This window comes from Triticum dicoccoides, chromosome 2A (assembly GCF_002162155.2).
Source record: "Triticum dicoccoides isolate Atlit2015 ecotype Zavitan chromosome 2A, WEW_v2.0, whole genome shotgun sequence".
Taxonomy (NCBI): Eukaryota; Viridiplantae; Streptophyta; class Magnoliopsida; order Poales; family Poaceae; genus Triticum; species Triticum dicoccoides.
Window position 1 is genome coordinate 639,687,590 of NC_041382.1, and position 14,265 is coordinate 639,701,854.

At 51.5% G+C, this 14,265-nt stretch overlaps 1 protein-coding gene across 1 annotated transcript; it reads right to left on the minus strand.

Moving 5' to 3' along the window:
* Positions 1 to 355: 355 nt before the first annotated feature.
* Positions 356 to 1,901, minus strand: LOC119355918 (salt tolerance receptor-like cytoplasmic kinase 1). The gene has a single exon (XM_037622802.1). It carries the CDS (start codon positions 1,698 to 1,700, stop codon positions 636 to 638), a length of 1,065 nt encoding a protein of 354 aa, XP_037478699.1. The 5' UTR covers positions 1,701 to 1,901; the 3' UTR covers positions 356 to 635.
* Between the last annotated feature and the right edge of the window lie 12,364 nt (positions 1,902 to 14,265).

Sequence of the window (14,265 nt, forward strand, 5' to 3'; positions counted from 1 at the left end):
CCGGCGTTAGTGCCCGCGCACATATGCCGGAGCAAATTTGAGGGTCAACATTGGAGATGCACGGAGAGTTGCATATTCTTCATAACATTAACTGATCGTTTGCGAACATATGCCGGAGCAAATTTGAGGGTCAACATTGAAGATGCACGGAGAGTTGCATATTCTTCATAACATTAACTGATCGTTTCAGATACACTTGCATCTGTTCACATGCACGTTACCGTACATGGTTGAGGCTGCAGGACGTCTGTACAGATACCCATTCAATCGTTGATGGCCAGGGTGGATTAATTTTCTACGGCACGGCGTCAACAAAACAGCTTGTCCTCCACCAGCTATGTAAACAAAGTGCCTCAAAAACCAGATAGGCCTAATATAAAATTACCCGTTCATTGGACCTGATACGCGCCAGAATTAGACCACTGAACTACCACTGCCATTGTCATGCCACTGGTGCTACAATATAGTAGTAGGAGTATGTGCCATGACATCACAAAAATTTCTACCTAATCCCAAGGCTTAAGCTAATCTGAGTACTCACACTGCAGAGACCATTCATTCTTCTACCTGCCCTAACATTACTAATTTACTATTCACAAATCACAATCAACAGCACCAGCCATGAGCCAGGCAGGCTAGAACATCATCCTGCGGTCCAATCTGGATCCGACGGCCGAGATCAACGCGGTGGTCTTCTCCTGGAGCACGTGCACCACGTCCGCCATGGACGGCCTGAGCCCGGGGGCGTCGCTGACGCACCGCATCGCGAGCTCCGCGACGACGGCCGCCTCGTCGGCGCTGTACTTGCCGGTGAGACTCCGGTCCACCACATCGGCCACGTTCCCGTCGCTGACCGTGGGGCACACCACCGCGGTAAGACGGCGTCCGGTCTCGCGGCACACGGCCTCCCTCCCGGTCACCAGCTCGAGCAGCAGCACGCCGAAGCTGTACACGTCGCTCTGCTCGTTGGCCACGCCGGTGCGGAGGAGCTGGGGGTCGACGTAACCCGGGGAGCCCATGATGGCGCGCCCAGACGACCTGCCGCGGCCCGCCGTGGCCGAGACGCCGGAGTGCGCGAAGCCGAAGTCGCAGAGCTTGGCGTCCATGTTACCGTCGAGGAGGACGTTGGACGCCTTGATGTCCCCGTGGACGACCGCCTGGCTGCGGCCCTCGTGGAGGTACTCCAGCGCCGTGGCCACCTGGAACGCAATCGCCACGCGGCGCGACCACGGCAGGGGCACCGCGTCTTCCTCGCCGCCGTGGAGCCGCTGGTGGAGGTCGCCGTTGGGCGCGTACTCGAAGACCAGCACGCCCTCGTCGCGCTCGTCGCAGTAGCCGAGCAGGCGGACGATGTGCGGGTGGCGGAGGGAGAGCAGCACGTCGAGCTCCTGGCGGAAGGCGCGGTGGAGGCGCTCGCTGCTGCAGTGCACCTTGACGGCGGCGAGGCGGGCGGAGGAGAGCGAGGCGAGGTAGACGGTGCTGAAGCCGCCGTGGCCGATGACGCGGGACGAGAAGGCCCCCGTGGCGGACTCCACCTCCGCCCACGCCATCCGCCTGGCGGCGCCGCCGGCCTCCTCCTCCTCCTCCCACACCGCCGGCTCCGCCGCGACCCGCGAGCTGGCCGCGCCCGCCTCGCCCCGCTTCCTGACGTCGGCGCCGCGCCGGCTCACGCACGCGAACAGGCCGCACCCTTGAAACATTGTGCACTGGCGCCGATCGACCGACGACTCTCCAAGTGTGGCGAGGAGTGGGAGTGGGGGGAGAATAGGTTCTCTCTTCTCCTCTCGTCTCCTACGCTCGGGTTTTGTTGCTGGTTCTTGGCGCGGCTGCCTTCCTGGATAAGCTGCTGCCGGGGCAGATGAAGGAATCAATGGGCACCGTCTGCTCTCTCGCTGGCTCACTGGCGCCTTGTATGCTACGGGTCAAATGCATACCTGTGTATATATATGCCTCGCATCTTGTGTTCTTCTCGCGTGAGTGGGCCCACGCACCAAGCAAATCATTGCGCTGCGTGACAAGGGAGGGAGAGCCGATTCTTTCAGAGTGGGGTGGGGACGGACGTCAGCAACATCTCTCTCTCTCCCTCTCTCCAACTTTGTTTTCTTTTAGTATATAATATGATATATTTCGTTTTCCTTCCTACAGTGGGTCGTCCAACGTGTTCTTGACCCGGTTGCTTGAGGGCTGGAAATGCTTATTTATTGACGATCGCTCTAAGTGGGAATGTTCAGGGACGCGGCTAGCTTTGGTCCTACGTTATTTTGATATTCAAGATTTTCGACGGGGAGGAGGATTTTAAACATGTTTCTACTTGGAGTGCGCCGGTGGAACTCTGCTTTAAGCTCATTGCTGGCGGAGTCAGGAGTGTCAGTTCCACCGGACCTGACTGAAAACACCGTGTCAGTCTGCTACTGCCCGTGTTGACTGCAATGAGTTTGATTTATTGCAGACTTCAGTTGCACCGTTGCGACCATTTACATGGCAAGCAAAGCATCACTCATACATACTAGTACTAGTAAGGGCATCTCCAGCCGCGCCCCCAACAGGCCCTTCCCGGGCGATTTTACCGCGCCGGCGTTAAAAAAACAGCCCAGTCGCGCCTCTAGAAGCCCGTTTTTCGCCGGCTCGGGTCAAAACTGGTGCCGGCGGACCCAGGCCGAACCCGGCGCCCTGGGGGCGCTTGGGGAGCCGGCACAAGCGAAAAAGGCGCGTGGGCCCGCCCTGGCGGCGACCCGAGGGCCTTTTCCCGCCGCTTCTTCACGCTTTTCCCTCACATCTCCTCCACTCGCTCGCCTTCCTCCCGCCATTCCCTCCCTTTCTCCCGCCAAACCCCCTCCAGCTCGCCTTCCAGTCGCCGCCATGCCGCCGAAGAAGTACGCCATGCCGCGCGCGGCGGCAACCACGACTGGCACCATGACCCAGCCGAAGCAGAGGAGGAAGCCGAGGGCGCCGCCATCGAAGCCACCGGGCATGTCGAACGCCGAGTGGAGGGTGGAAGTTCAGCGACGCGACGCAGTCACCACCGACCGGCGGAACAGGGCCACTGCCAAGAAGGCCCGCGACAACGCGGCGCATGCGGGACGTCTTCCTCATCGGTCGACCACGCGGGGATGATGAATCCACCCGTCGTCAGCCACGCCCAGTACGCGCCCTGGGGACAGCAAGGCGCCGGATCTCCATGGGGATCGTCGTCGCCCGGCTACGCCGACGGCGACGCGCACGGGGGGTTCAACCCAAACATGACCTTCCCCCATGGCCACCCCGCGACGCGCACACCCTCACCCGCCTTCGTCGGCGTGCAGTACCCTCCATACAACTACTCGTCGCCCGCCGCCTACGCGTCCACACCGACGCCCCATCTCCGCCGTGGGCCGCTGCCCTTCTCGCACCTCGGCGACACGGACGACACAGGAGCCGACATGGACGACATCATCGCGACAGGATCGACCGCGGCCGCCGCGTCTCCCGGGTTCGCCACCCAGGACGAGGTGGTGGATCTCAGCGGCGACATGGAGGCCGAGCTCGGCTACGTCTACGGCGAGGACGCGCACGAAGCGCAGGAACCCGAGGAGGAGGAGGACGAGGAGGACGAGGAGGAGGAGAAGGAGGAGGAGCCGGCTCCTGTTCCGATGAAGGGGCGCCAGAAGAAGAAGAAGCGGGCGGCTAGGTCAGGCGAACCGCGCATCAAGTGGACGTCCAAGAAGGAGGAATGCCTCGCTGAAGCATGGAAAGTCGTTTGCCTCGAGCCGACCACCGGCGCGAACCAGAGCTTGGAGATGTACTGGGACCGCATCAAGGCCGAGTTTGACGAGCGGAAGCTCGTCGACCCGTACTTCAAAGGCGTCTACATGCAGCGCGGCTCCAAACCGATGGCGAACCATTGGGGGCGTATCCAGTTGGCGTGCAACAAATGACATGAAATCGTCAAGGAGGTCGCGGCTCACCCGGAGAGCGGCGCCAGCGTTGAGGATCAGGTACGCACGCCGTTCGCCCGCATCTCTTCGTCGTCAACGCCCGCCGCCCGCCAACTGTTTGTTCCTCCGCACAGCTGCTACGTATGTTCACCATGTATCGGCACGACAACCAAGACGCGGACTTCAAGCACCTCCACGTCTACAAGCGCATTGACAAGTGCGAGAAGTGGGCGGAAGTCCGACGTACCCTCGACAAGGCCAAGGAGACATACAAGTCGGACGAGACGACTCCGGGCGCGTCAGAGGGGCGGCCGGACGGCCACAAGTTGGCAAAGAAGGGGAAAACGCCGACGCGGCAACCGCGCGAGTGCAGGAGTCCATCGAGCATTGCCTTGCCGACGCCCAGGCTCGGGCCGTCCTACGTGAAGAGAAGACCGAGGCGCGGTGGTCGTCGCTGATGAAGAACAGCGCCATCAAGCTCGACTTGCTCCGGACGAACGTCGCCGCGAAGAAGAGGAACACCGACATGGCTTTCCTGATGGGCGGGGCGAACATGCTCCAGAGCAACGACGAGCAGCTCAGGGCGTGGTACATGGCGGAGCGCGGCCTCATCCTGAACCAGATGCAGACGACAACGCCGACGACGCAAGCTCCCGCGCCCACGACCACACGGACGCCAAGCCCGAACGACGCCTCTACATCGCCGCCCAGTAGTGCCGAAGCCGCGCCGACACAGCCCAGCACCGAAGCAGCTCCGACACCACCGAGCCCGCGCACGCCGACTCCGCCAACGCCTGGAGCTGACACCGCCGAGTGAATCATTGCGCACGCGAACTTGTGGCGTGCGGCGCTCTGTTTTTTGTAACGCCAGACTACGTCCGATCGCCGAATTTGTGGCGTCTTTTGAGAGCGGGAACGACCAAGTTTAAATTTCCCGCATCCTGGGGCCGGCGCTTGGGGGCGTGACTGGGAGCTAGGTCGCCCCCAGGGGCCGAACTAGCGCCGACACGCCCCTAGGCCGCTCTATTTAGGCGCCCTGGGGGGCCGAACGGCTGGAGATGCCCTAAGATACACGTACATTGCACGTATGAAATTGGACAACCAAATTATGAATAAATATCACACTATAACATGTAAGCTTTGAGTCATGTATGCATGATGTAAATGTTTGTTTGATTCTTATAGTTCATCTCATTCAAAATCAATTAGTTTTTATAAAAAGGTTAATCTATTTTAAGATTTATGGAATTGTGTGTTGTAAAGCATAAAGTAAAAACAAATAATGGCAATTCATCTAGAAAAAAAGTTTGCGCAATTATTGTACGGAAGATTCTAGAACAAAGAAGAAGTGCTTGTGTTCAATCATGGAGTCTTCTAGATTGTACATGTGGCAGAATATGGTGAAATGTAGATGATATCCAATGGCCAGTAGTGCTCGGATTTGCCATCTCTGCACTGTCGGATTGGCTTTATCCAACGACCATCTTTCAAACTTATTCACACACTATATAGAGTTATAGATATGAGTATATACAATCGGACCCACTACCCCTCATTTTTCCGGGCACGCCTGCCCTGACCAAAAATCCGTACCCTATAGGACCCCTCATACCTGACTCAAATGTCCGAGCTATCTCGCACCCCTTAAATCCAACTTGTAAGTGGAGCGGATATGAGGAAGTCCGGACACGCTTGGACATGATCTTCATGTCGGACCGGCCACGCTGGCCATTCTCATCTGTTCCGCTTTTGCACTCCGCTCCTCCCCCCTCTTCGCAAACTCCCCTTCTTAAGCCACCATGGTCGGCTCCGGTGGCGAGGCCGGCCGCATTGATTGAGACGAGCTCGCCGCTATGTCGGATTTGTCACGTCCTTCTAGTACTCCTTCCATTTCTTTTTAATATGCATATAAAATTTTGTCAAAGTCAAACTTTGTAAAGTTTGACTGACTTTATAGGGAAAAATATCAAAATTCACAATATGAAATCAATATTATTAGATGTATCATGAAATTAACTTTCATATCATATAACTTTAGTGTTGTAGATGTTGTTATTTTTCTATATAAATTTGGTCAAACTTTGTTGAGTTTGACTCTGACCAAATTTTATATGCAACGTAAAAAGAAACGGAGGGAGTACGATTTACATGTAGGGGCTAGGGTCACATATGACCTATGAATTACACCAAATGTGGTGGTTTTACTCAAATTGCAAAACAAAAACATGTCATTTATTAAATTTGTATAATACTTTGTCTGTTCTAGATTATAATGTGCATCACTTTTCGTGTAAGTCAAACATGTGTTTTGACCAAGCTTATAAAATAAAATATCAACAGATACAGTACACCTGATATAAAATATCTACAAATTGGGTATTGTAGATATGGATAGTTTTTCCTAAAAGTTTGGTCAAAGATGTTGTTTTACGTTTGAAAAATTAATACACCTTATATTTTGAAATGAAGGAAGTATGGTGTTGTTTTAAGTGTCGACTCTTCCTATAAATGCAAGTTAAAATACAACTAATTACTCATGATGGGAATGGGACAACATTAGCCATTGGGACACTCGTCTGGCCCATAATTCCAAGGCTGGCGGGTCTTTTGGTTGGCTTCATAAAAAAAATTTAGGCTAGGAGAGCCGATCATCATCAGCCCACCGGGACAAGCGGGTCGACTCAAATTTTGTTGCCCCAGGTTGTAGTCTGCTGTTGCAATGTACATGTCTTTGCAAGGTTGTTACCCTTGTGCTTATATGAAAATTTCAAACTATTGACTCAAGGCTGGTTTTGTTCGAAAGTTACAAGTATGCTATCTTATGATGCAATCGATTCATGGTAGAAAATAGAAGCGTAGTTGCACATGTCTTTTCCCTTGGAACCAAAAAAAAGTTCAACATCATAACTTACTAAAAAATCCATACAACTAAATAATACTATAATATTAGTTGAAATAATGCTGTTGTGTAAATGCGAGTGTGGCTATTTGGCTCCTGAGCTCATCTACTCCCGCGGTGAACAGTAAATTTGAAAAGAATACCAGAAAAGTTCAAACAAATCTTTTTTTTTTGCATGGAAGAGGCTTAGGTGCGTGATGTCCGCTCCAAATTTTAGCTCATTTGGACATCTGAGCTGTTACCGGCAAAAAAGATAAATTTAGGGCATGTGAAAAGTTTATTATTCATGTATTATTCTGATCCAATTTATCTTTTTTTTTTTGCTGAGAGCTACTCGTAGGTACAAAGGAGCTAAAATTTGAAGCGGACCTCACGCACCAAATCATCTTGCATGCAAAAAATAATTTGATTTTTCTTTTGAATTTTTCCTTAATCAGGTGCAGATGAGCTCGGCCTCAGAAATGGATATTCGTGTAAATGCTTCATATTCTTGTTTTTTTAGCACAGTACTCTTTTGTGGATTAATGATCAAGGGGATTCAAATATGATCTTAGGCTTTGTTGAAATAATGTCTACCTTGATCTAAAGATGATGCAAACCTAGCTAACTTGCAAGCTTCATAATTAGAGTCTCTTTTCTCACGGACAAATTACAGAGGGGTAAAGTAAGACTGTAGAGTTGCTATTTGGTTGATGACGGCTTCATATCCCCGCCATTAAGACAATACGAGCCAACATGCACATTTTGAATATAAGGGAATCTTCAAAGCAGATTCTCAAACCACTAGTATCCGCCCGGACTGCACTGGCCGAACGTGTTTTATTATCCAACGCGATATTGTATCTGTCCGCTCGACGATTTGGATGTGCTTTTACCCCCAAGCTGAAGACAAACTGGGGGCTTTAGAGCATCTGCAGCGGGACCTTTTAGGGCCAGTTCTTTTGATGGCTTCCAGAATAAGCTGCAACAATCTGCCCCTTACCTAGCTTATTCTAAAATCTGAACCAAACTTATTTTTTTAGAAGCCTAATAGTTAAGACTTGACTAGTAGACTTTTAAAAAGAAAATTTTGGTTGGGCTTCTAGAATAAGCTGGGTAGGGGGCAGCTTATTCTGGAAGCCCAAAAAAGCTAGCAAAAGAACTGGCCCTTATACCCATCTCAAACGCCAGGGCAGGCCGTCTGATCACTGACCGGTCAAAAAAAAAACCCGACCTAACCAGACCTCCCAAACCGCCCTCAAACGACCGAGCTGACCGGCATCCCTCAGATGCAACCCAAATCTAGGGCGGATATCCGTCGGAGAACACCTCTACACATCCACTGATGATGCTAGACGCACCGTCGGGACAAGGGCTAGGCGAGAAGAACCTTAAGGAGCCGCCGCCGCCGTCGTCTCCCTGAGCAGGACGCAAACCCTAACAAAACACGAACGAAAAACAGAGCTCTCCCTCCGGCAAGGGCTGAGATCCACTACGCCGACATGACCCTACGACCACCGAAGACGAGTTGGATCGACGGTGGCGCCAGCGAGAGGCAGGGGAACCCTAGACTTTCTTGTGGAGGAGGCCGAGATACTCAATGGTTTGGACATGAGGCCGCTTGATATTGAACCATTGGGCCAGCTTCATGTCCTTAAATAGAAAAGAGGGGCCGGCAGAGACCAGGTCCGGGCCGGAGCGGGCGGGCCCAATCTCATCCTGACCAGTTGCACGGGGTGGTATATTTTTTGACAGTATAAATGATACAGAGCTTTAGGCTTTGGCTGGCCGGACGATTTTATTTTCGTTCATGTAAACATAGTAACCCCATAATAAAGCTTTGTGAAATTCTGAAAAAAAATGATACGGAGCTATCAAGCTCGGAACACTAGCGGAGCATCGAAAAAAGAAGGGGCACCAAACTACGTTCAGGCCCAGCCACGCACGCGCCTTCTCAAAAGGCGGGGCATTGAAGCAACCTGCGCACTGTTGACAAGACACAGTACGATTCCCCCGGAGCGGCCCCGGGTTCGGCACAGTGGCAGCACGACCCGATCCGGCGACCGCCGTCCGCCGACGCACAGTAGCAGAGCAATCCTGCGTTCGCAGTCGCAGCCATGCCATGCAACCCACGAGGCTGGGCGGAGCTCCGAATCCAGGCCAGCCACCCCCGCACGCCATAAACACGAACACGGAAAGCACCTGCCCCCTCCGTGCCTTGGCACCACGCACGCGGTCCGTCGCGATCCTCCGACGCTGACCCACCTAACGGGATCTTCCTTTCTTCTCCTCCGCCCTTCCTTTCTTTTGGCCGCGGAAGACAGTGATCTCTCATCCTCTGCTGCGACTGCTAGCAGCATTATGCACGCACCACTCGACACTCGTGCTGCAAATCTAATCCGTGTAGGCGTAGCTAGCTAGTGCTGGTCGTTGGGCTCTCCCTCTATCCGCTTTTATCCATGACAAGATCATCGCCCAAAACGCAAAATATGTGATCGCGCAGATCGGCTAATCATTGATACGTCGAGGAGACCAGGCAGGGGCATCACCGACGCGCGCGTGCGGCCCCAGTAGTCCGCGCGCACCGGCGCTGCCGCATCGCGGTTCCCGGCGACACAGGGATGGAAAAATACGGGCGCGGAAGCTTCGTGCCGGGAGCGGCGGGCGCTCGAGAGTCGAGATCACGCTCAGGACTGAACGTGGCAACAACCTTTGGTTGGGACGCGACATGCAGTGCATGGAGTACTGTTTCGACGGTGCGACTCTAGTCGCGTCGAGCCGAGTCTAGTCTCGCTCCTCGGTGCTCTGAACCGAAACCCTGTTCCTGGTTTAATATCGATTTCGTTTGGGCCTAGGCGGACCAGCAGAACAGCGCAGAGAGTTTGCTGTAAGCACGTCGAGATGCCCTGTCGGCGTTGCACGGAGCCTCGCCCTCGCCGATCAACAAATTCTTGCTTCGACTTTCACGCCGGCCGCCCTATTTCCTCCCATTTCCATACGGTCCAACTGCAAGATCTCATCTCTTGCTGCTGCACTGCATATACCGTGGGAAACCATGTATGATTTGTGATTTGTTAGTGTTGATTTGTGAATGGTAAGAGTGTCCGTCGGTCACATCTTGTACACGAGCCTTTTTGTGGCACTAAATGCCGCGCGTGCATGGTACCAGCACTGGCATGAAGTCGCCTGGGTGTCAAATTGATGGCAGGTTCGTGCCTTTTCCGTGCATATGCCTGCTCAATCATCGAACGTACAGTACGCCAACAGTGATGCCACGTACGGGAAGGAGTAGCTACCACTCCAGCTTAAGGCGACCACACGGGCACTCAATTCGCCACAGTGTCATCCCACTTCTTGGACTGGAAATGAGAAGGTCGCGTCACAAATCAGCCGTGGATATCGCACTGCATCGTAATAGTATCCCTGGTTGGTTAACCCGTGCATGCACGCGTGCACACTACAGGAATCGGAATGGGAATCGCGCTGCTGCGTGTGTCCGGGGGCCGGAGTTGACACGGGGACACGCGTACACCGCTTTGCCTTGTTTGCGCGGCAGGAATCTTGCACCGGGATGCTGCTGCGTGCTTGCCTCTTGCCGCACGGCCGGATAGGAAATCTTGCCTCTTTGCCACTGGGATGATCATTGACGACTAACCGGTGAGCAGTCGCAGGAAAAGCAACTTGTTAATTGCAGGTCTGGGAATCAGTCTGGTGTCTATATATGCAGCTCGTGTGGGAACATCCATGGAGAAACATGAAGCGAGGAACAAAGAAAATCGGCATGTTCTCCTTGCTTCAGACACGAGGATCGTCAGGCGTCAACGTAGAATAGATATGGCTAGAGAGATCAGCACGCACGCAAAGATGTGTCTCGGACCACATTATCCAAGGATGCGGAGGTCCGTCGAATATTTCTTTTCTAGAGGAGTCCCGTCGAATAATTAGTGCCTCGAATTCTAAAAAAGACCAAATTGGGATTGTAAATTTATTTGCAAAAAACAACAATAACTAGTGATTGCAAATTTTTGATTAGGAAACAAGAGTTTAGTTTGCACGTTGACATGTCTATATATCCCTGTGGATGTGGGGAACGAGGAAGCACGAAGCGTGGACTTTGGCTCCTACAAACAAAGAAGAGCCAATGAGCCATGTCAGAATGGAGCAAATACTTGTTGAGATCCGTAAAAAACAAATACTCTTGGCATGATCAACTGATTCTCAACACTACAATTGTCTGATTCATGCAGAGATACGTGTGAAATATCTGGGTTTTCGTCTCTTGGTGCACGTTTCACATCTTTTTATTGGGTTTTCATTTTTCTTTTTGGTGTGCGACTATAAATGCGCATGTGATCGGCAACGCCTAACTACAATTCCATGCGTCTCATCAGCCACATGCGAAAAATGGAAGTGAAAGAAGAAAAGGAAAAAGGAAATGGAAATACAAAACGTCTTATGCTGATGTTACTTGAGTGAGATTTAGGTTAACAAAGTAGATGAAGAGAATCAAACAAACAGACCAAGCCAAGAAAAGATCTTAAGTTTTTCTTCTCCTCCCGTCGGCGCCGCCGCCGGTCCACCCCATCTCTGATGGCCCTTGGGCTATGGAGATGTGGAGGACCTCGGCCCTCGCCGATGGGAGGGCCCCCGTTCTCGTTCTTGTTAGGTTCAACATCATGGCTGGGTTCGTGTAGCGGCGGCGACACCCCTTAGTAAGAATAATGTCTCCTACGTTCTATCCCCGTCACGATGATGCGTCTAGCGTCGTCGGAGGACGTGTGGAGGTGTGCCTCTGTCGGATCTCGTGGGATTCGAGCGGTGTTGGTCTTTGGTGGATATGTCTGGATATGCTCTTTGTTTGTCTTCGTTTGGGTGTTTACAGGTTTGATCCTTCTGATCTACGACATTCTTCATCGGCGATGGTTGCTGCTCTGGTACGCTGGTCCTACGGGGCCTTAGCACAACTTCCTGACTGTCTACTAAAACAAAGTTTGCCCGGCTCCAGTAAGGGAGGGGTGATGATGGCGGCGCACCTTTGAAACAGCAATCATGCCCTTACATCATGGTTTGATGTTGATGACAATATACATGTAGGGGACTAACAATGGTTGTCAAGTAAATCTCACGTGTTAATCCCTGGTTCATCGAAGTGTGTGGATCAAGAGCATACAAAGTAATTTTACTCAAGGATGAAGCATAAAAATTGATTTCATATTTGTTTTCTTGAGTATAGGATCCCACACTATTAAGAGGGGACCGATAGGGTTAGTTAAAGGCTTGCTCTTGCCACAAACCTCCTTGACAGACATGCACATGCTAAAACCTTCATGTTTCTGCCTCTTGACTACCGGATGTCCGTGCCTCATGCCGGATATCCGGCGTACTTGCCGGATATTCGAGCCTAGCCATCCAGAGAGCACTTTTGTGTTGTGCTGCACGCCGGATGTCCGGGCCCCATCCCAGATGTCCGGCCTCTACTACCCATGGAACAGCTGAGGTTCTGTAACCTTTTAGTGATCGCGTCGGATGTCCGGCCATCTGTCGGATATCCGGGCCCTCCTGATATGCCGGATGTCCGGGCTTGGCCCCCGGATGTCCGGGCCCTCTGTTTTCTGTTATGTTTCTCGTACCATTGCCAGGCCGGATGTTCGGCCCCTAGCCCGGATGTCCGGTCTGCTCATTCACTTACACTACAACGGCCATATTTGTGCTCACACTATATATAGCACTCCCCCCACGGGATAAGGTTGACCATTCACTTTGAAAAAACCCTAGAACACATTTCACTCTCTCTCACTTCTCCACACCAAATCTTAGATCCCCAAGGGATTTGAGAGCATTTGAGAGGAGTTGTCCGATCAAGTGATAGATCCACTCCTTCCTCTTCTTTGCACCAAAGGAATTCGTGATTTAAGCAAGTCTTGAGCTTTTCCCCGTCGTTCTTGTTACTCTTGGAGGTTGGAGACTCCTAGGTGGTAGGAGTCTTTCGGAGAGGAATCGACCCTTGTGATTACCCCCGGAAAAGTTTGTGAGGGTTTGGAGACCACCCCAAGGTCTACCACTAGTGGTTGAGAAACGCCTCTGTGGTGTTGTCTCAAAGGGGGAATAGGGTGAGACTTCGTGGCGTTGGTGTGCCTTCGTGGTAACACCCACCTCTATAACGGTGACGTAGCTTCCCTCCAAGGAAGTGAACATCGGCATACATCCTCGTGTCCTGGAGTTGCGGTTATCCCTAACCCTAACTCTCTACTTGTGGTTACTTGTCTCTTAGCTCCTACTCATTTCATATTGTGCTTGCTTACTTACATACTTGTGATACTTGTTATCTTGCTTAGCCCTTAGTATCACACTTGCAATTGTTAGGCTCACTTTTATATTCTGCATTATTTCCTAAAATTGCTAAGTAATAATTAAAATTTGTTATTGTACCTATTCACCCCCCTCTAGGTCCATCTCGATCCTTTTAATTGGTATCAGAGCCTCATGCTCTATTCTTGTGGCTTAACCGCCCTAGAGCAAGATGAACCCCGATGGGACTCCCCTCATTACAGATCCGAAGAATACGGGTGCGGCTTCCATGGAAGCCAAGTACTTCACTTCAGAGGATCTGGAACGAGCTCTTGCTAAGCAAAAGGAGGAGCATGATGCCTCTCTTGAGGTCTTGGTCCAAATGAGACTAGCCACACTAACCACAATGCTTGCACCACTTTCTGGTGGTGCGTCCTCGAGGCCAGCTATGCCTACTCCTTCAATTGGCCAACAACCTCCTAGCAATGAACACTCCAGTGTTCCTTGGCTTTATGCAAGACCTCAAATAGAGAAATCTAAGTATAACCCTCAAGGAAAACCTCCTTTTCTTGATGAATCTACCGATTTTGCTTTGTGGAGAGTTGCTATGTAGGATCATCTTCGATATGGAAATGATGAAATGTTGGAGATCTTGGAGTATGGCTACCAAGCTGTTGACCCAAAGAATTTTACACCAAGAGAGATATATGACAAGAATCTCAACGACACAACAATCATGTGCATAAGAAGAGGTATGATCGACAAGCAAAGGAGACCATACATACATATCACAAGTGCCAAGGAATTATGGGATACCATTGTGAGAACCAAGACCGGTACCTCCACTCTCCGGCTTGCTCAATATGAAATTGCCAAGGGGCAATTGCAAAAAATTTGTATGGAGAAAGGTGAAACTCCCAAGCAACTTCTTGAGCATCTCATGACTCTCACCGCCGACATTGAGTCATGTGAATGTGACAAGACACAAGATGGATTCAACTTGACTAAGAGATTTCTCGTGGATAAGTTGCTTCACGCTCTTGCTCCGTATCATCATCAAATGGTGTGGGACATAAGGCAACACCATGGATTCAAGTAAATTACTCCAGATGACATCATATCCACCTTCCAAATATTTGAAGAGTCAAAGGCAAATGCTACAAAACATTTTGCCATGCATGGTAC

Bases quoted from the DNA above. Each gene is read 5' to 3' on its own strand.
- LOC119355918 (XM_037622802.1), bottom strand. From the start codon at position 1,700: ATGTTTCAAGGGTGCGGCCTGTTCGCGTGCGTGAGCCGGCGCGGCGCC.